Genomic DNA, 22,981 nt, shown 5'->3' on the forward strand with positions numbered 1-22,981 from the left:
AGAGACATCCCGCCTGGCCGCAATCAGCCGCCTCTCCTTTCGGCACCTCGGCGACTTCGTGCAAGGAAGTCGCTGAAGGAAAGTCGAAAGGGACACCACCGGCGCCAAGGCCATCCCTTGGGACCGCGTCGAAATCCACAATGGCACCAGGCACCCCTTCCCTCGGCCAATCAGGGGCTTGTCCTTGGCCTTCCTCGCTGAAGAAGACCCACGCAGAGTTTAATATTGTCACTTTTCCATATTTTTCTGCTATATTTTACCTTTTATAGGCATATTTTTATTGAGTGCAAAATTATACAGAATAACCTTTTGAATGGCGTGTGAACCTGATTGGTTTTATTTTAATCATTCCTTGGGATAGTTTTAAATATGTTATGCTACTTTTTTTAAGGATTCAATTGTGTTTAAAAGGATGCGCGACATTTGCACGGCACTAAGTGACTCCATGTTTACGATGGCACTCATCAACTATAACATTATTTGTGTTCTGGACCCGCCGCGGTGGCTCAGTGGCTAAGGCGTTGCGCTGCTGAGCACGAGGTCGCGGATTCGATTCCCGGCCGCGGCGGCCGCTTTTCTGATGGAGGCGAAAAGCAAAAACGCCCGTGTGTACGAGATTTCGGCGCACGATAAAGATCCCCAGGTGGTCAAAATTAATCCGGAGCCCTCCACTACGGCGCGCCTCATCGCCTGCGTTGCGTCGGCGCGTTAAACACCACAATCAATCAAAATCATTTGTGTTCTGGGCTGCATTTTTGGGTTGTGTTAAAAACATGCAATAAAATCTTCAATTTTTGGTGCTCTTTGGCGTAGGAGCCCTTGCGACATTAAACACAATAATCATCAATAAAATTTTCAAAAATTTGATAATAGCTGCCTGTCTACTTTTTATTGATTTGTATGGTGTCGAATAGTGCCGTGGGCAGAAATGTTTTCCCATTTTAGTAGTGCCCTTACGAGAGGGTATATTGACGACGCATGTGCATAGTGACTTCGCTCAGCGCTTATACACCATGCGGACAGTTAAGGCTTTGTCTGCTACATTATGGGGGCACTGATTTGAGCCTTGAATTTTGGTTCTCGGATTACTGGTGACCCGCAAGCGACATACCGGTGGCTCTACGTGGGTGACCTGTGGCCAATAAATTGCCGCTGGGTCTGTGACCCACTGGCGAGCAGACTCATCACCAAAAGATGATTGATATGGGTGACTGACAGGCAAGCGTAAATACTAGATACATACAAGCACGCACCTACATACATACATACCTACCCACACATACACACAGACACATACATACATACATACCTACATATATACATACATACACACGTACATACACACACACGTACATACGTACATGCATACATACATACATACATACATACATACATACATACATACATACATACATACATACATACATACATACATGCATACATACATACATACATACATACATACATACATACATACATACATACATACATACATACATACATACATACATACATACATACATACATACATACATACATACATACATACATACATACATACATACATACATACATACATACATACATACATACATACATACATACATACATACATACATACATACATACATGCATGCGGACACACAGACGGTGGAGGGACGGACTTCCTTGCGTTTACTCAGCCCTGTAAAAACTGTCATCTTTGATACAGATTGCGGAAACTCCCTAGTGCCTTCCCTAATCAAATGAGACCACTTTGCTTTACACCGATGGCTTTTAAAGTCGGCTTCACTGGTATGCATACATGCACAGGTAGGAAGAAGTTTCCCCGCACGGTATATAAAATTGATTCTGAAGTCGGAATACCCTCGCATCTTCCTCGCATCTGAGTCCCCCCAATACCCCGTAATATGGAACCCCAGAAAGATTCAGCGCGCAGACAAGCCAGAGCTGACCATCTTCAGGCACCTCCTCTTGATACGTACTACACATACGCCACCTTCCCCAACCTCAACGCCACGACTGCATCCGTTCGCCCCGCCACCAATAAGTCCACCGCCATACCGGCGGTCCCTGCCCTACCGGTACTGAGACTCAAGCAATCGCCGAGGTTATCCTATATCCCCTCCACACTGTGACGGAAACCATTACTGCGGCGGACGGACAACTAGGGCGCGCTCCTTGATTTTACCAACAACACGCTACACACGTACATTTATGAACAACTTAACACCTACGTGCACCAACATTCCCGACTTCATGTACTTCTGGAATAGATATCCGGCTACCAGGGTTTAGAGGGCAACCGAAGGCCCATGCCCTTCCTTGCTCATGACGGTTCACCGAGCAAACCTCTTCCTCTACCGTAAAGGCCCGTTCACATTTGCGACGAAGCGACGCGACAAAGCGACGAAGGCGAAAGCGATCGCCACCCTTGCTGTTCACACTTGCACGCGACATCGAGCGCCGGGCGACGACTATTTTTTGCTTGTCTTGTTATATTCTCGCGCTCGGAGTGAGACTTCACGAGAGCTTCGCCGCTTGTGGAGACACAGCATCCGGGTGCTTTGGCAGGATATGACGTCAGGAAGTCTCGCCTCCTGCTTCCGCCTCAAAAGCGATGGCACAACGGAGGCGAAAAAAATTGGTCGAGACCGATCGCTCTCGTCGCGCGACGAAAGCGATGCCAGGCGACGAAAGCAACAGAAATTTCCGTCGCTTTCGTCGCTTTCGCTCGCTTTCGTCGCAAGTGTGAACGGGCCTTAAAGGTTACGATCCGAGGGACAAGCACGTCAACCATTGAAGAAAAGTACCTTAAAGAACGATGAGGGAAGCGCGAAAACTTTCTAACATCAAAAGTGCGTCAAAAAACCTTCGCTAAAAGTGCGTCCAACGTCCGATGAAAGTGCGTCCAATCAATCGTCAAACACTCAAAGAACCAATGGAAACGAAGAACGCACCCATGCGACAATTTCTCGCACACATGATCTGAATGTATAGCAATACGTGGTTTATGAGATAAAGGTATACACTATTGTACCCCTTCTTCATTATCGATGCGTGTATTGTCTTATGTAGAACCGCTGCGTTTTGCATAATTTTCAAGTAGCCGTCTTGACACAATGGACGCCAGGTTTCACGCACGCGCCGTGTGTCCAGGGATCGAGGGCTTTTCGGTCGACCAACCGGTCTACGGGGAAATGCATCAGCTTTTTGACATGACGGCGTCGATTGCACTAAGAAAGCTTTCGCTTTAATACAGGCGCCAGAAAGTGAAAGAACTCTGCCGCTCCCGCCGCCTTCCTCTCCTTCCACCCTCCCCGCATTTCACCAGGCGTCAAGCCATATACATCCCTCAAGTCTCTCTCGCGTGCGACGTTTTGCAACACCGAACAACCAACCTCCCGGGCCTCCCATACGGTCAGGTATGTGGTGTGACGTCAGGTCAGCGTCCAAATGCACGTTTTGGTCCTGTCCTCTTGCTACTCATTCGCCACACCACCTGTTCCCCCACACTCTCCCCTTCATCGTCGTCATCATCATCATCATCATCATCATCATCATTGTCATCATCGTAATCATCACCACCCACATCACCACCAGCAGCCTATCCACGCCCGCTGCAGGGCAAAGGCCTCTCCCATGGATCTCCGATTATACCGGTCCTGTGCTAACTACTCTCAGCGGTGCAGCGGTGGCGGTACTTCCAAAATACATATACTAGAATTGTAACGATACAGGGAAGATTAGCATGGTTCATGCGCAAGGATGACACGCAAAATCATGAAGCGTTCCACATTTTTTTAAGGGATTTTGGAAAGAAGTGGTGAAACCTTAAAAATCCTGTATTTTAGGTTTACCGTGAAGTATATGGCAAATGTATCGCGGAAAACACTGAAAAAAAAAAAAACTTGAACGAAATGCTGTTTCCAGTATCTCTGTATCTTTCATTGTATGGGGCAGGCGGTGGACAAATGTTCTGTCACGGGTGAAAAATATGGTAGTCCCCGCCTCAGTAAAAACATTTTTCTTTAAGTTGCACACCGGCACACTTTTTGCTGGCAAAAAAGAGGAAAAAAGCTTTTCCTTGGCTGGTCCTCAGTGTGTACGTTGTGCAAAAAACCCGAAAGCATTGAACACGTTTTCATAGAGCGCTGGGACGCCAGCTTTTTCTGGGATGTTTCGCAGAGAACGATAAAGAAAGACCTTCCTGTAACGCCGCATGGGATATGCTTCTTGGCAGTGGAAAATGATGAAGTACCGTACGACATGATAATGATCCTAGGGTTTTTGAAGCTCTCGTGTGGCCTTGCGAACCTGTGATGTGAATGCTACGACTGTGAGTAAGTATTTCTCGCAAAGTGTAACCAGTCTGCAAACGATATACCAGTCAGTATATCGTTTGCAGGAACCTGAACTGGAATGGTTAACTGGAAGACCTGTCAACATTTGATGTTTATTTTAAATCTTTCAGCCAACCAAAGTATGGGCGGCGGTTTTTAACCCGGCGTTGACACATGTTCGTTTGTAACAAAAAGGTAATAAAGAAAAAAAAAGTGCAGTGGGGGCGGGCGTAAAGGCATCCGCCTCGCGTTCAGAAGGACCGCGGTTCGAATCCCGGTGCCACACAATTCCCACTGGATGAAAAAAACATCCGCGTGTTCATTGAATTGCACGATGAGGCTTTGCGGCCTGATCCCGGCGACCATTGCCGGTAACGCAATTCCTTCACTAGAGCAGGATTGACCACCCTGGTGTATTAATGGCCACAACCTCCCATGAATAGGCCAATTAACTTTCCGCTTCAACGTCCCCTAATCCCGAGAGAGCTGGGACACTCCTTATGTGAACCTGCGTGCCGCGTTTTGTTCCCAACTCTTGGAGCCCATAACTTTTACGTTGCGCACGCAGCCGCCTGCCCCTGTTGTAACTCCATGCCTTAGCTGAAACTTCACCGCCACCGCCGACTGGACCAAACTTCCACGGTTCAGTCGTGAATCATGTGCAATAAAGTTCTCTCTATCTTTCTCCACAAGACAAGCATGTACAGCATGAAACGATATATGCCGAGCTCTTTTAAAGTCGGCTTCACTGCGATAGACTATTACTCTGCAGCGAAAACATTTTGTATCGATTTTTCTTATTTATGTATTGATTGATTGATTAATTTTTCAATTTGCCCAGATTTTTCGCAATCGCAGTTGTTTTACATGAAAGAATAGAGGCCATAGGGCCTCAATATGTACTATTATGAGCAATATGAAAGGGAACAACGCATAGAAAACACCCTCAGACCCAGTTATGCGTGATACGCAGCGGCCGCCGTCGGAAACCAAGTGGAAAGGGGGACGCTGTTCTAACAACTGTTCCCATTCCTGCCGTGCGTCTTATCGGCTGTCGGACGATACCATATTATCGGCGAAATGACGTAAGCTGCTGCTTTGTAGAAATCACAGCGTGGTGGGAATGCCAACAGCTAGTGGAAGAGCGCCCTCCTTCCCCCTTTGATTTTCACAGCGCCATCCGCGTATCGCTCCGAGTCTGTTTCGAGGCTGTTCGCCACGCGTTCCTGTGTTCCCTTTCATATTGCTCATAATAGTACCTCTATAAACCCTATGTTCCCCATAAAGCGCTACGCACCGAGTTTCTCTAATGTCGGCTTCACTGCTATACATGCATGCATTGCTTGGAAGGTATTTTTAGGCCCAACATAGGAAGCGCCTTTTAATATATACCTCCGATGACACCGTGTATCCCCATAAAGTGCTACAACTCATCTTACCTGTAGGCGGCTTCGCAACCAAATAACAGCTCGAGGTATGAAGACATACGAGCTCGAGTCACGACCTCGGGGTTTAAATAAAGGTCGCCGTTACCATGAGTTGTTAAGGCAGCGCTGGCTATCACCCTTAAACGAAGAATACACTTAATTGCACACCAATACACCAGAAAGAGAGACGCTACCAACCCGGCAGTAGCTGAACTTGTAACGCATAGGACACGGAACCTCGACGTTGTGGGTTTGGATCACTTTGGAGCGCATGTATTTCCCGCTGTCTTTCTTGTTTAAGATTTTACACTTTATGATATGCTTCACATTTCGTATATACACATCCAGGTGAAATATTAAGGTCCAATTGAGGGTGAGGTTGACGACCTCTGCTAACCACGCTTTTACCTACCAAATGCGCTTTCGAAAATATTTCCCTTTGCCCTCCAAATTTGAATCCCAATATATGCCATGCAAAAGAACGTTTTTATGCAGACAGAGGCTTAACGACAAGCACATTTACTGTCAGCTAGGCTTTTGCACCATGTTTCGCACCATGAACAATATTCTCTTACTATCCTGCGAAAAAGCCTATTTGACCATTTGACCGAATAACAGAGGAATATGCCATAAAAGTGTACCGATTAATTATTAACTGCCCTCAGGAAAAGCTTTACACGGTGCTACCCACTTATGACGAACACATCGGGAAACGGAAACCAGATCGTTATATCCGTGTTTCGCCATATCTCCACATAAAATCCATGTGTACAAATGGTAACGGGAAACGAAGATTTGTTTGTTACAGCCGGTATTTCCTTAAAACCTGGTTCCCTATATGGGGGCTATACTGTATATCTTGCCGGTGAGTCTCCAGGCGGGGGAGTATCAGCGCATGAAGAAAATTTAAAGGGAATCGACCTGAACAAAGCCTGAAAACATAGCACGCGTCCTAAAGGGGTCATGAAGATGCCTCGAAAGAAACAAAACACATCACGCCCATCCCCGCAGACGACAGCCGCTCACATAAGAGTTTCCGCTCATTTGCTAACCCCCTCGATGAAAGGAATTCCATCGCGACGCGCTTCAGATTTACTCCTTTTAATCCCGGCTGCACGGAGGGCCGTTCCAAAGCTTCCCTTTATCACCAGAGTAAGGGAAACAAAAGCAGGGAAAGGCATCAAAAGAGGAAACCAGCGCGCGGCCACGTATTAAGTTTCCGCTCCCCCACACACGGCGCGATCCACGGAGGAAAGAACCCTTTCTGGTCATCGTTATCACCGGAGAGCCGCATATTTCGTCACCCGCTTTCCCTCCGCGCGAAAAGGAAAAAAAGGGAAGAGTGTGCGTGTGTGTGTTGCGTCCTTTCGTCGTTGCCGCGTTGTACAGTGTTAGTGTGGTCCTCGCACAGTGTGTCGCACGGATAGGAAGGTCGCGAAGGGGGGCCCCGAAAGGGGGAAGCGGAACGGGGACCGTCCCCCGGCACGCGCTCCCCATTGGCGGCGGGACGGCCCAACTCCGAAAGGCAGGCGGGGCCGCTAGGGCGAGGGCGGAGCCCCGGGGGACTCCCGGGCGGGAACTAGGGAGCGATCGGCAAGTATCAAAGCGACCCGGGAGTCGGCAAAGACGCGGGAAAACGGAGTGGCGCGTTTTTTTCCGCGGTGCCGCGGCGTCGTCGTCGGCAGGATGAGTAGCAGCAGCGGCGGCGGCGGCGGGCCGTCGTCCGGCCTGGGCGCACAGCCCGTGGCGGCGGCGGCGGGCCTGCTCGGCCTGCGCGTCGGGTCGGCGGTGCCGATTGCGGAGCGGTACCAGAGGACGCCCAAGTGCGCCCGTTGTCGCAACCACGGGGTCGTGTCGGCGCTGAAGGGGCACAAGCGCTACTGCCGTTGGCGGGACTGCGCCTGTGCGAAGTGCACCCTGATCGCCGAGAGACAGCGGGTCATGGCGGCACAGGTGGCGCTCCGGAGACAGCAAGCGCAGGAGGAGAACGAGGCCCGCGAGCTGAGCCTGCTCTACGGATGCCACGACGGGCTGCTGGCCATGCACCGAGCCGGATACACGTTCTCGGCGGCCATGGCACAGCTGCTGGCCAGGGACGCCGCCGCGGCAGCGGCGGCGGCTGCCGCTGCGGCCGCCGCGACCGGCTCGTCGTCCACGTCGCCCACCACGACCACGACGTCCCCGCCGCCGTCGCACTCGGGAGGAGGACGACTGACGGCAGCGCCCGCCACCCCCGCGGGTGAGTTACCTACGATAGTGACTTCAGTAGTGACCTCCGCATGACGTCGTTTGCAAAAAGACCAGCGTACAGATCCCGTTGGCTGCACCATCGAAGAAGAGTTGTTATTGACCCACAGCCCAAAGATGAGAGAGACGATAGCGCATGCAGTCCCCCTAATTTGTTAGGCAGCTTTTCAACAACGACTCTTGTTGCGGCATGGACATGTTCTTGCATGGACAACGTCTCTTGTAGAGCGTGCTGGTTGTGGAGACTTCTTCAGCAAACCCTGTAAAACCCGCCAACGTTTTGCTAATGTTTCCCGCCGTATCTGTAGGCAGGCCTTCAGAATACGACAGTCGGTAGGCGAGAGGTCCGTGCCCTGCTACGGCGGCGTAACTCCATTAATCTATTCCAATCGACAAGCTCTGTTTGCATGTCCCGAATCACGAGTCAACCGCATTCTTGATCACTTGTGCGTCATTTGCAGGTGGTGAAGCAACGCGCTAGAAAGTGCACGCACGTCCGGTGTAAGCATGTGGACCATTCCGGCTGGTCATTTTGGGGTATCGCAAACTTGGCTATGCATGCATACGTTGGATGTCATGATACCCTTGGGATAGAAACATGCTCGCAGCACCGCGGCATGGAGCGGCTCTGTTTTCCTGCGCAAAAGTCATGATTGGTCCGAACCGTGTCTCCTGTGGTCGTGGCTCTCTAATATACGTAAAGGCGAATTTCAGGAGTTAACGAGTGGCTTCAAAGCGTATAGAGGTATAGTGTACGGACCAGCAGGTAGAGAACCAGTAAACCATGACGAATATGTAACTTGCGCTCACAGGTTGTCGAATCCAAAGTATTGCTTGAACAGAAGAAAATTTAACCAAGTTACGTACGTTTCCGTTTTTAACACCGTAACGGATTGGCCAATTCGACACTATTCTGTGCAACACAATGAATATGTGAACAGCGTATGATCCGGAAAGTGGTATCTATGGTCACCAGGCTAAAAGCATATCGGTCGCAAGCGAAGGAAAATGTTTGACTTCTTCGGTGTGTGCGTTCGTTCATGAAATCTCAAAAAAGTGCTCGATTATCGCTTGTATTTTAAGAACCATGCATGAAAATACTATTGCACATCTGCCCCGTTCTTCCATGAGAGTTCGAAGCCCGGCAGCCAGTGATGCCCTACGCGTACTGGCCTTGAGAGCACACTTCTCTCCGTCGTTTTCTGTGCACCATCTGCATGCGGGTTGGAAGCAAGAAGTAGAGAACAACATGTGCTTCGTAAATTTGGCCTATATATATCGCCTCTTTGCGCGTGGGGAAATTGTTGGACGCCTTTCGAAAGTCATGCTGACCACACACGAGCGATGGGCTGCAAATGAACTCTCGTGCCCAGACCCCGGTAGCTGGAACTACCCAACTGCGGTTAGTCTTAGCACTCTCCCAGTGGCCAGCTTCCAACGAGGCAACCGCTATAGTTGATAGCGCGTATGCGCCTGTGACTGTCCACCTGACTTTCCTAATCTCGTGGCATTGACGTGGCGCGTTCAATTGAAGGGGGGAAAGAAATTTTCTTTCCCCCAGACAACCTTCAAGTCGACGACACCGACTAAGGCCAGCAAATAACTGACGAAGACGGCAGCGACTGCCAGCGCATCAAGCCTATATACTCTAAAAAATATATACGCCCTAGAGGGTGTAAATGACCTGCCCTGTATGCGTAGGAGAACAAGCTCACTAGGAACGCATCTTGGGGAACAGCGCGAAATAACAGGGACACAAAAAGAAAGAAGTGGACAGGACTAACGCTAGTCCTGCCCACTTCTTTCTTTTTGTGTCCTTGTTAGTTCGCGCTGTTCCCCAAGATGCAAGTACACCACCTCGCCACCCTGCTCACTAGGAATGCCCCTATAATTTGCAAGCTAGCTTCTTATTGCAAATTAAGCCGCGATGTAAAATACGCGTCGGAGATACTCCCATATATATTATTGCCTGCAGGCAACATTATATAACCACTGTTTCCCAAACACCGATCTGTCAAAGATGGCTGCAAATAATTATGATGAACAACGCCTTGGTCGCCTTATACAACTCCGAACATGCGACTCAATTCGCTAAATTGACTAAATTCTACAAGAAGACCAAGACGTGCATGATGGAGAAAAAGTCGACCACACTTGACTACCAAACCTGGCACTCTGCCGGACCTATAAGCTTCCCCGTCACTGACGCGAAAGAAAGCGTGGATTAGCCCTTCACCGTGTGCTAACTTCTTGTTGCCAAACGAACCTCCTATGGCCACATCAGAGGGCAAGTTCTTCAAAACCTCCCTATCAGTGCCAAGAAAACACTCATCCACGTTGTTGGCCATGAGAACAACTCACAGTAGACGAATACTTGAATCTTTCTATCATTCACCCAACCCTGAGGCGTGCAGCAGGGCCCATGAAGGGAGACCCGATAACTGTCAGCCGATAGACCTCACGCCTACAATCTGTAAGCTTATCGGCAGGCTCACGAACAATCAACTTTAATACCACCTGGAGCAGACAGCCCAGTCCCATTCATTTCTGACTGACTTCGACATATTCCGACGGGTAATCAACAAAACATCACAAAAGCATTTACCATACTATAGGTGAATATATCCACTTTCTGTGCGTATGCACAAAGCTTTTTATGGTGTACATCAGAAAGCCATTCTTCAAGAGATTCCTGGCGCAATCACCAACCAGCCGACTGCATGCGTAACTTTTAAGAACTTCGACCCATCCGAATCATATGTAAGGATGCGAAAGGGACACCCAATGCCCAATTATTTAGATAAAGGTGTTCCTCAAGGGTCATCTTTTGCCCCTCTTCTCTTCAATTTAGCCACGAACAAGATAGGCCGAATGCTTGAGCAAGATGTATCAGCAAGATGGCCGTCTTTAGCCTTTAATACTCCCTCGTGGAGCTCAGGCTGACACTGTGGTCTGGGAAAACAATTTCGCAGCCACTCACGGATGACGCCTTCCAAACCCGACGCAACAAATAACGCTGAAAATGGGCGTTGAAACTCCGGCGTCACCTCGTGGTTAGCGCATCCAAGTAGCGTTTCAGGTATATATGCAGCGCATCCATTTTGTTTGAGTGGTGGCAGTCGAACGATTCACGTGCGGCCTGCTGTCCGCGTAGGACTTCAGAAGGAAACAGATGCAGGAACTCCCCGCCCTGTATCGAACTGCAATGAGACCAATAACCGGAACCCCCAAGCTTATGCGCGCGCCAACATCTTAATTGAAGCAAACAATTCCCCTTCATCTATTGTCGCAGTCGTTGAAGAGACTCAACTTCGACATCAAGAACAACTCGACCTCGATGGTCCCCCGAGGACAAGCGCTTCAGCGATGGGATCTGCTTGTCGGTCCATCTAACCCTTCCCTGGTGCCGTATCGATTCCACCTCGGAAACGTGCAGCCATCGTCCGATAAGACACAGACCAACTTCCCGCCGACACTGAGATGTACGACAACGGTACATCCAAAAACGGGCCCAAGATACGGCTCCATACGAATTATACACCTTTATAGATGCCTCCATCGACGGAACTGAAGTTGCTATTGTCCGGATATGTTCTTTACCAGTGACTATAAATAGTACCACGCTGATCCCCGACACGTGAAGCCTCATAAAGTAAGCCAAACTCTTGGCTGGCTCGGCGTCCTGTAACAGATTCAACAATGAAACCCAAGGTTTGACGAAATTTCATGTGGTCGAAAAGATTCAGTCAAAAACGTAGGATCGCCGACAACGGTATATTAAAAAAAAAAGCTTTCCATAGGGAGGCCAAAACGTCTAGTAAATTTTTAGTAAACCGTTGGTCGGCGACTCCGCGTTTTTAACTATTAACAGCTTCAGCAATACCAACAGAATGGCACCACGGAATCCGGCCCATCCCGGTCTCGCACACTACAGTAGCTCAGCAAGGCGTCCACCGCTTCTGTTCCCACTAACAACATAATTGCCCTACTACTGCAGCGCCACGAGAACAAAGCCTGCAAGACAGACCTCCCTGGACGCCAGGGAACACGGCAGATGGGAACCGGAGAGCAGAAGATGCTGCCAGGTTGTGCTTACTCAGAACACGTCCCCTGACTCCGCCACATATATGTAGCCCCACTTTGCCCTCATTACACATCTATCGGCGGAGACTACACATACAGGTGTGTGTGTGTGTGGGGGGGGGGGGGGGGATGCTCAAGATTCCTGCTGCCGGATGGCACCCTCTTTAAGACGTTTCAGAGATCTTTATCAATAAGCCGTATGCTGCGCAGAATGTACACCAAATGCCATTAAAATGGTGCAATAAGGCCGCATCCTTTACATTGGCACCAGCGTGGACCTTACGTAGGGATCGCTATTATTTAAAACTTCACCAGGTGTAGATTTACCAAGCTAGACAAAGAGCAAACCCGTACTGTCTCAAACACCAATCTTCAATTAGTTCGCAGCGAGCCATCTTTGCTTGGGGAAATGTCGCTATGCGCTATGTACGCGGTCTCCGTCTGAGGCGATCGAGCCTGAAGAACCCCCATAATATACTGAAGGCATGACGGTGCGCCCACTATCATCATTCTGTAATTCCTTCCCCTCCCGCCACTGTGCCATGAGCATGTTTATAGATTGAAGTCAATCGGTAAATTTATATACGCACCTATATTACAGGGGCCAGATTGGCACGAAAGTATACTTTCAGTCCACGTTGGCGAGGGACGTGTTCTAACGGCCCGGCAGCCGGCAAAATTTAATAATCGCTTGAACATGCTTGTGTACGCAGAAATGAAAGGGTTGCAAGTGTCAGCACCAATTGTTTGCTCATGCTCGCATCAGTACAGAGAGCACGTGGCTGGACGCTATTCATAACCGTCGGCACGGTTGGAAAGTGCAGACTAAGAGAAGTTCATGTATATGGGAACAGGATTGTGCCTATACATGCATACGGCAGTTTGCGTCAGTGGACACTTCACGGGCATCAATCTGTATACGAGAACGGTGCAGAGACATTAGAGCATCGCAAATGGCCACTTTCTACGGCGATCAAAATCTTACCCGAGCACATCTGAACGATTAGAAGTTGACATCCCCGTAGCAATGAGTTGTCTGAATGACGTATGGCCCTCGTCATCACGTAGCGAAACCATGGCGTGGCTACTCTCAAAAAGCTTTCTTCGTGTTACTATCCATCATGTGGCGGACAGGAGTGCTGTGGAACATCTATGTTTGAAAAGTCATTGAAACGGACAAACCTTGCTTGATGAAATAGATAGTGAGTTCTTTGCTCTGACAGTGTACTTTTCACGTTGCCAGTCAACGTTTGCCTAGAACTCTTGCCTAAGCGCGAGGTGTAATACAGGGGAACAGCCCTTTGTTCTTGTGTGCCCGGGGACATTATTTAAAGGAGCCATGGAGAGAAAATAGAACTTTGTTTAATGTGAAAGAACTGGGACTCAGTATCTCACTCAGCTCCATTACAGCCACAAAATATGTTTTTTAACGAAAAAAAGTAAGAAGTATTTAAAAACCTTCAAATTTTGCGCCACAGTGACATGTTATGAGCAAGAATGACGTCATACGGGGCAACAATAAAGCATAATTTTCAGTTCGTTAACTGCACGTTAGCATTCAAGTGACGCGGTCAAATGGAACTAGAGGCCACATTACAGACGTCCAGTCATGTGTCGTCGCGACAGGTCAGTTAGGCGGCCGCCAATCGCACAAGCAAGGTTCCGTGACGTCATAGAAAAGTTGCGGGAAATCGGCTAGGGGGTCGCGACAGCTTCACACGTTTTCTTTAATATCTGCGTCGTTTGCTCGAAGATTGCGATGATATTGGTATCGTTGTCGGGACTAAGCAGTCTTTCTAATAAACCGAACTTGTATTTTGTCTTCATGGCTCCTTTAAATGCGTAAGCATTTCTACGTGGACGCAACGAAGAAACTTATATGTCCGTTTCTAACGCTTGATGTGACGCTCTTTCGCCGCACGAGAAAACAGTTTTGACAAAGCACCCTAGGACCTTTGATGTTATCATATACGACAGCTTACATTGACCTTCGAAAAAATGTCTTTCCAGAAAAGCATTTGTGTTTAATAGGAAACACGGCTTTAAACGTGATCGGAGCGTATCGCTCTCTCAAAATACGGGATTGATTGTAGGGTATAACGCGCCGACGCAACGCAGGCGATGAGGTGCGCCGTAGGGGAGGGTTCCGGATTAATTTTGACCACCTGGGGATCTTTAACGTGCGCCGAAATCTCGTGCACACGGGCGCTTTTGCTTTTCGCCTCCATCAGAAAAGCGGTCGCCGCGGCCGGGAATCTAACCCGCGTCCTCGTACTCAGCAGCGCAACGCCTTAGCCACAGAGCCACCGCGGCGGGTCTCTGAACATAAAATGACCTTATAAATGTATTTAATAATAGGTCCTTGGGCTTTTTTTTTTTTCCTTTGATATGAGACATCTTGTTTTGCCACTGGAAAGATGTCCTCATAGCAATGCACTTCTGTATAACGCTGAAGCCAACTTCATAGGTACTCGTTGTATAGCAGAGTGGCTTCCGCATTTACTCGAGAGTTCCCAAATGGGAATTCCTGCATAGTGCCCCCCCCCCCCCCCCCCCTCAACCCTGCCCACGGCCTAACTCGTTAAGGAGCATCGAATTTCTCGCTGCTGTTTCCGGCGGGTGCAGTGCTCTCACCAAAGTAGACTGCAGTACGTCGGCCGTATTTGGGGCATGTTCACCGCACCCAGATCAGACCCAGCAAACGAGCACATTCAATGAATATTTTGCATACTTAATTAGACATGTCTATATGGACTCAACGAGGTAACATGTCTGTCCTGGTGTGTCACACTTTCGCCGAGTACGAAAACGCTATTAAATGGGGAACCATGGTTAAGTAGCGCGGTAAAGTCGGGACAAAAGTAGAGACCACACAGGACTAGCGCTGGCCTGTTTTCCGCACTGAGTTCCACACTGTGTTCCAGTTAACGAGAGGACACTAATATTGCGCTGTTTTGAGGACCAAGCCAGCCGTGATTTGTATGAAGCGTGGCGCATCATGAAAGCCGGTGATAAGTGTGTAATCACGGCATCTATTAGTTTGTCAAAAAAAGAAATAGATTATCTGGATGCGAACTTGCCACGGGCGTAAGAAAATGCCACCCCTTGACCTTGTCATTTATCTTAGTGCTTTGAGCATGTTCACGCATGCGCCCTTCTTGTATATCTTTTGATGTGTGTAGTAAAAATTTCAGCTGATGTCTAGCGCTAGTCCTGTGTGGTCTCTACTTTTGTCCCGTCTTTACCGCGCTACCTAACCATGTTTCACAGTTCGAACCAACTAGCCCACATTTACGCGTTGACAACTATAAATGGGTCATGCAAACAAAACGAAACTTTGTTCAATTTGAAAAAATCCTAACCTCTAATAACTCCCTCAGCCCCAACCAAGCCGCGATAGACGCTTATTTTAACCGAAAGCAACGCAAGACATATCGCAAACCTTTCAAATTTCGCGCCGCAGTGACGCTGTAGAGACCTGACTAAAGCCATAGTTATCAGTGCGTTGACTGCACGTTAGCACTCAAGTGGTACGACCAAACGGAACTAGAGCCCTACCACAATCGCCCAATCACGTCTCTTGGCAGTGGCTTTGGTAGCGGGCCACCAAGCGCATAAACAAATAAACAAGATTCTGTGACGTCATAGAAAAACCGCGGGAAAGTGGGTGGGGCGTCGCCACTGCTTCATCTGTTTTCTTTAACACCCGATTATTTGTTTGAATTCTGCGATAAAATTGGTTTTAATTTTTGTCAAGACAAATCGGTCATTTTATTGAACTAAAGATGTGTTTTGTCTTCGCGGGTGTTTAATAAAAGGTGCGATGCCTTCACACTTTCATTAAAGAAAATAACAATATTTAAATTACCTCTAAAAAAACGTCTTCCAAGACGTTCATCTTAAGCTCAGAAAAAAAACACGGACACACAAGACAAGGACAAGCGCTTGTCCTTGTCTTCTGTGTCCGTGTTTTTGTTTTTTTTTTTTCTGCGCTCAAGATGAACGTTATGGAATACCAACTAGCCCGAACGCAAGCCCGTCTTCCAAGCAATGCATTTGTATATATTAGTAAAGACGATTTTGAAGGGATTTTGTGTATAGCGCTCGATTGGTATACACTCTAATCCTGGTAACCCATAATGTAACTTCTAACCGGAAGTAACCTATAAAATAAAGGTTACAATTTATCCATTTTTATGTTTTCTTTATCCCAGTCCATTCTAACGGTTACAAGCGTGAAGTTAAAAGCGGTTTATAGGTTACATTATTGATTTATAGGTTACATCAACAAAATCTGACAAGACTTATTTGTCGGCGTGAGTTGCGGAGGCTGCGGCGAGCCCATTTGTGACTGGCAGCGCTACACGGCTCGTTCTTCTACGACCACCATCAAGTAGGCATGTTGGACCAATACCCCGGCGCAAGTGAAAGCGAACTCGGTGAGTATATTCCCGTAACGGTTTCCGTGTTTTCATTGGATGTATGTTTTCGCTGAGGGCTTTTCAATTTGAAATTGCAGCATTCGAAAGGTATTTTCGTTACCTGACTGGTTGCTTTGCTGGACGCTTTCTGTTGTCCGCGACGGCAGTTGAATGAAATCACGGGCTTGCGTTCGTTGCGTCAGACTAGAGCGGACAATCCGGAAAGCCCGTACATTATAACAGAAAACGGCGCTCGTGACCTACTTTCTGCTCTGTTTGCGCGCCTTCGTCCTATGTTGACCGTTTTATTTACGCTGTTGGCTGCATCGGGCGCACTTGACGAGTTATTGGCTCATGTAATTGTCAGGTTGCTCTCTTTGAATTTATTTTTTTTCCCATTAAAGTCTTATATTATCGCGCTATTGTCTGGGTATTATCATTTTGTTTCAGCCGTCGGGAAATGTTTATTTTTCTCGCTGCATATATTCGGAATGGTGTCTAGTTTATTGGTCTTGTAGTAATATATCCGGATAAACACAACATGTGCGCTGCAGAAAAGTAGTCCACTAAATGCTGCCCGAAATTTCTAAACTCACTTTTGTCCAGCACAAGCCTCTTTTTTTTTTGTGAAAGTTTGCCCTACCGCGCAATAAAAATTTTCATATGTACAACACTCTGTATTTTTGTATTTCTTTTCCTTGAGTGGGTAAATTGGTGTTAGTCATTTTTAGACAGCGGGCCATATTCACCATGTTAAGTGGATTTATCATTCTCATTCGCGCAAATCAGTCGTTTATTTATTCGCGTGGTATTGCAGGGCAAATGGTTGTCTGGCGCGATCGTAGTGTAGTGCAGTGAAGCGACTTTACAGAATAGTGGTATGTATGAGCCAGCATGCAGGCTGCTTGATTGTTGTTGTTTTTTGATGATGTAGAAATTGTGACGAATTACACAGAGACAGGTGCAGGTGTAAAAATGGGTGCTGCACTCTCATCGGTTCCTGGCTGTTCGAAAAGTGCGGTTGCATCTGGCTACCTATGCTATGACTTATCAGCACTACTGTTTTTCTTGCAAGCAGTGTTACTTGAGCTGACAACCAGGACTGCCCTGGGTATGACACAAGTTGAAATGAAGTCTGATTTCAGTGGAAACAACGGTATGAAAATACAATAACTAAACACATTCATTCAAATAATCTTTGTAAAGATGGCACACAAGCCTGCACAGACAAAAGTGTGATTCACTTGTAAAAATGCGAGGCCTTTCTTCAAGTATTATGGTGTTATATTTCGTATCTTATTTTGCCTCATGTTTAGTGACTCTTTCTACCAGTTCTTTACTACATGAACGTTATGAATTCACATAACGATTTCCTCAGCATAGAGCTTTGTAGTTTTTCAGCAACTCTAGCTGTTCTATAAGATGCGTGGTTTTGCAGAGCCAACAAGAACTCTTTTTCGAAAAGAGCCCTTTAAGAAAGCTCCAGTTGTTAGTGAGTGCTTGTGCTGTGTTCTTTTCTTCTTATTGTCAAGTTTGAGGTGTTCTTTCAATATGAATGTATACCAACTGCCAAGCTCTAAAGCCTATTATTTAACCCAAATAACCCTTCGAATCATTACAGGTACAGACCTCCTGGGAATTCCACTTGAAGATCGGTGGCCGGCGTGTGGCCGGCAATTTATTCAAGGGACGAACAAAAGGCATCCGGCGCAAAATTTTAGACGGCGCAATGGACAGCATGGTCGCACATATCGTCTTCCACTAACGCGATGTTTGTTTACCACGCGGGAAAGGCGCCGGCGAAAGCGCGCCTGGCGCGCAACATGACACCTTCCAGGTGTGTGACCTTGGATGGCGGTAGATGTAACTTATATAAACGTATACATGCTGAAAGCTGCAAAGTAACCCATAACTGAGTAACCCATACATGTATACGTATATAAAGGTTACGAAGATATAGGTTAGATTTGTACCTTATAAATTATAGGTTACAAAAATTCGAAAATGTATACCTCTATTAAAGGTTACCCAGCTTAGAGTGTACATGGGGTCTTATGGAGGTAATTAGTAAAGATGCGAGGAGCTTTGTATTTTCGTATAAAACCGCTCATATTCACTCCCAACGATGTCTTCCCAGCAAAGAATTTTCCCTATAGTAGTGAAGCAGAATTCAAAGGGGCTTTGTACCCAACGTTTCATTGGGACACACATGGTTTTATGGAGCTATCACTAAAAAATCATGTCCCCCTCCGTCTAACGACGACGATGGGTGAACGCGATAACTGAATTTTGACGATAACTGAATTTTGAGCTGAATTTTGACTATGTCGAAACGGAGCAATCGGGTAGACGGCACCTTCATGACGCGAGGGAACTCAGGTTTGATTCCGGCCGCTGAAGCGTTTTAGATGCGACGCTGAGAGCATCTCTTGTCGGCGGCCCTGTCCTTCCTGCGTGCGTCCGTTGTTGTTGTCCGCAGCCACTCTCCCCCTCGCCTCTCCGATAGCGAACACTCTCTCGCGAGGTGCATTGGATTGGATTCGATTGGATTGGCTTGGCTTGGATTGGATTGTATTAAAGTGGATGTGTTGCATCATAGCCGCGGCACTCTCTCTCTCTGCGGTCTCCTCTCCTTCGGGCGCGCTGCGCATATAACCGGTGTGCCGCTCTCCGGCGGCCTTTCGGTCGACGGTTGCTCTCCGCTTGCGCTGGAACCCCCCTCGGCGTCGCATCACACCAAGGTTCCCACAAGGGGAAGTGGGCGTAATTTTTTCTTTCTCTTTTTTTCCCCCATGATCATTCATCACCACCGTCAGAGAAAGTTGGCTTTCCTGCAGGGCGTTTTCGCGTTACAAACACCATCCGTGCGGACACTAAAGCTTCGCTTTAAGAGGCCCTAGGCCCTCTCTGACTTTGATATCCGACTGCTTGGGATATCGAAATCAGAATACCAAAGGAACAGTGTCTTCCCGGCAATGCACGGGCGTGTAGTGGTGAAGCAGACTCTAAAAAAAGCTCAGTGTAACAGAGCGGTTCGAGCATTTACTCGTCAATTTCTAATTGGTAGTTTCTGCAAATATTTCTTTTTGTATTCCCAACGTCTTTTTCACAATTTGTACAACTTACGATAGCGAAGGGAAGTTTGACTATTAGTAACGGTTGGCATATATTGCTAGGACCAAGTTGTTCCGACGCCTCACAAGCATCGGCTGCATACATGACAAAGGCATACACAAGACTTGTAAAAAATTATGCATGAGCACGCGAAAGCGGGTTCGACCCCCGGCCGCGGAGGCCGCTTTTCTGGTGGAGGCGAGAAGCGAAAACGCCCGAGTGTAAGAGATTTCGGCGCACGTTAAAGATCCCCACGTGGTCAAAACTAACCCGGAGCCCTCCACTACGGCGCGCCTCATCGCCTGCGTTGCGTCGGCGCGTTAAACCCTAAAAATCAATCTTTTGTGCTCGCATTCATCGACGCGCAGCGAGGCGCCACAAACTCTGAACTGCGAGTCAGCCGCTGTCCCTCGGAGGGTGAAACGAGTGTGTTGTGTGTTTGTTCTTGTGCTTGTGTGTGCGCGCTTCTCCTTCTCTCTCCGAGACGGGGACGGCCGGAAAAGGAATTCGGCCCGTTTCTCCCGCTGTCCTGCAACCCCAGCGAGGTGTTCAGTTACGTTTACGAGACGCTACGACCACCAGTCTCCCGTTGCCAGCCCTCGAGACAGCACCACTTTTTTTACGGAGCTAATCAGAGGAAGGAAGCTTTCTTTTTTTTCGACTTGTAACCTTTTCCTGTTTTTCATTTATCCTTAAATTAAAGTATGCCTTTTAAGGCTTCCAATGTTTACCCGTCATCTATTTATGGATATCGGACGCATCGACCCAGTCGAACAGCGTACCGCGAGGCCAGGATACTATCTATTAATCAATCAGTCAATCAGAAGATTCGGCATCGGCAGTAGACGTGCGCTAATATAAAGCATTTACGGTAAATGACAGGGGTGATGTATAGAAGCGACGTTGAAGCTTGTGCGAATGGTTGTACTAAACGTGCGGGATGATTTACTTGGCCGATCACAACGATCCAGATGCACACGCAATCACTCCAGTTCTCTAACCAACGGCGTAGCGGACGCTAAATTTTGGGCCCGAAATACGCCTGTCGGCACCCAATCACCTTGGAATTTTTGTGCTTACGTAGGCATTATAATAAAATATTATAATAAAATTCAATTGTTAGAGTGCGCTCGTTCTTGTTTTTTCTACCTCGTCCTTGTATGTTTTGCGCAATCGCTGCCATGGAAGGCTTAGTCAGTGTTACTGCGTGGGAGCTTCACGGCACAGCGCGCATTGCCATGAAGCGGCACTAAAGGAAAAATCCCGCGTATTACCCACACCCCTGCTCTGCCACCGAAATTTTTTGCATTTCGCTTTTTGCTGAATATTGGGTGGGATATCCGGTGTAGCCTAATTGTATGCGGGAATGTGTTGGTGTGTAGGAGTCTAAGTGTTTCTTCTTGAGATTTCGTGAGGTTTGGGTGAGGTATCGGGAAAGTTCGTCGATTAAGCTTGTAACGTTGTGTTCGTTCGTGGTATGTTACAAAAGGCATAGGTCTATCCACTTCCTGCGAGGCCTTGTCGGAAAGTTCTCGGTCCTTTTGGCGGGCAGATTCGTTGCCCTCCATGCAAGCACTGCCAAGAACCTGGTACACTCAGGCATATTATCCTAGAGTGAATAAAAAAAAATTCCCTCGCACTTCCCCGAGGGGGAGAGTGTGTAAGTGCGAATGCACGGTTGTTGATTGCGCGATTACGGTGGATATTGTGATCTTGGAGTGGAGAGGAGGCGCCCAACACCCGCAGTCACTGAGTGGAGAGAGGAGGAGGAGAGTAGCGCCCGCCGTTATGGCGAGGGCTACACGAGCGCCCTCACGCGTCGGAATACGGAGCGCCCGCTACGCGAGTGAGAGCTCTCCCGCACGAAGTGGAGAGGAGGCGCCCAATACCCGCAGTCACTGAGCGGAGAGAGAAGGAGGAGAGTAGCGCGCGCCCATCTCCCCCCGTTGCTAGGGAAGACGAGGAGGAAGACGAGGAGCGCGCGCACCCGCAGCTGTTGCTATGCGGACAACGGCGGCGGACGATTCAGGCTCGCTTAAGAAGTGCATTCGCACTTAAAACAAGCACCCACCACCCCTTCCCCGCGCTCCAAATCCTCGAGAGCAGTGGGAGACACTGCTGTCCAGCCGCTGCCTCTCGGACCAGCTCCTGCTCACCGAGAGGGCAGCCGGTGCTAAGGCAGCTCATGGATTCTCATGAAGACGGAACCACTCCTGCAACGCCATAAGCGCTCTGAATAAAACGTTTCTCTCTCTCTCTCTCTTCCGCATTTTTGGTGCGGGTTATACGCGCGAAATTACGCCAAGTGGCGTAAATAAAGAAATGTTTTGTTGACGCGGTCACGATGAGCCGTTCTCGAACCCAAGTTCCGAGCTCTTCTCGTGAGGCAGAAGAACGCACCGGTGTGTTCCAGAACTGCGCGCTCCCCATAGATTTAGAAGAACTGCGAGTTGAGCTTGTTGGTATAAGTTCATAATGGGGAACAGCGCAAAAACAAAACTTGGCCAAGAAAGACAACGGGACGAAGCGCTACTAGCAACTGAAACGTTTAATCGTCAAAACACACAAATATATACACACGATCTGTAGAAGATTGTAGATTGTACTGTACTTTTGTGGTGGCGGTGGCTTAGATTGTGTGTATATATTTGTGTGTTTTGACGATTAAACGTTTCAGTTGCTAGTAGCGCTTAATCCCGTTGTCTTTCTTGGCCAAGTTTTGTTTTTGCGCTGTTCCACATAGATATCATACGCCGTTTGAAACATGAGAGTACAGGCACAGCGATGTGTCAGTTTTTCAACGTTTCGCGCTTTGAAATGGTTCGCGCTTTCGAAGAAATACACGTGGAGCCTCGGGAGTTGGACATAAAAAAAAAAAAAAAAAAAAAACGGCCGCGTGTCAGCTCTCTTCGCTGGAAATGTTGAAAGACGATAGTCTTCGGCCGCCCTTGCCACGTAAATGCCTCTCTTGTCTCCCCCGCCCACCTCCCATGCTCTTCCTCTCCCTTTCTACTCTCCCACGATAACCACAAAGGAGGTTTGCGGAAGTCAACACAATTTTTCTCCGTTCCGCCGTTCGCGCCATCTACTGGAACCTCTTGTTAGTGTTGAAGTTCGAACCCTGCCACGATGTCCAGACTCGCGCGAGTGCTTTTGGGGGTGAAGCCCCTTAAGGCCCAACCACATGCACGCGTAAAATCGACGTACTCGCGCAACGACGTACGCCTGCGGCGGCATACGCCGCTGCCTTTACGCCGGCCGACGACGTCGGAGAGGGCGAGTAACCACATATCGCCGCAACGCGCGCGTAAACCAATGCGCCGCGCAGTGTGGCTCGACTACTTCG

The 22,981-nt window shown here is 48.2% G+C and overlaps 1 protein-coding gene and 1 non-coding gene across 2 annotated transcripts in view; both read left to right on the forward strand.

The window, feature by feature from the left end:
- Window positions 1-3,700: 3,700 nt before the first annotated feature.
- On the forward strand, window positions 3,701-3,803 carry LOC144172941 (U6 spliceosomal RNA). The gene has a single exon (XR_013323137.1). It is a non-coding gene; the product is annotated as a U6 spliceosomal RNA (small nuclear RNA).
- A 3,603-nt stretch (window positions 3,804-7,406) lies between these two features.
- The window catches only part of LOC144172940 (uncharacterized), a 40,810-nt gene continuing 25,235 nt past the window's right edge, over window positions 7,407-22,981 (forward strand). Inside the window, exon 1 of the mRNA XM_077701533.1 lies at window positions 7,407-8,009. Within this exon, the coding sequence (XP_077557659.1) occupies window positions 7,457-8,009 (553 nt within the window). The 5' untranslated portion in view covers window positions 7,407-7,456. The remainder of the gene's footprint in view (window positions 8,010-22,981) is intronic.

The sequence above is a fragment of the Haemaphysalis longicornis genome, unplaced genomic scaffold, assembly GCF_048455015.1.
Source record: "Haemaphysalis longicornis isolate Haplotype H1 unplaced genomic scaffold, Haemaphysalis longicornis Haplotype H1 scaffold_270, whole genome shotgun sequence".
NCBI classification, from domain to species: domain Eukaryota; kingdom Metazoa; phylum Arthropoda; class Arachnida; order Ixodida; family Ixodidae; genus Haemaphysalis; species Haemaphysalis longicornis.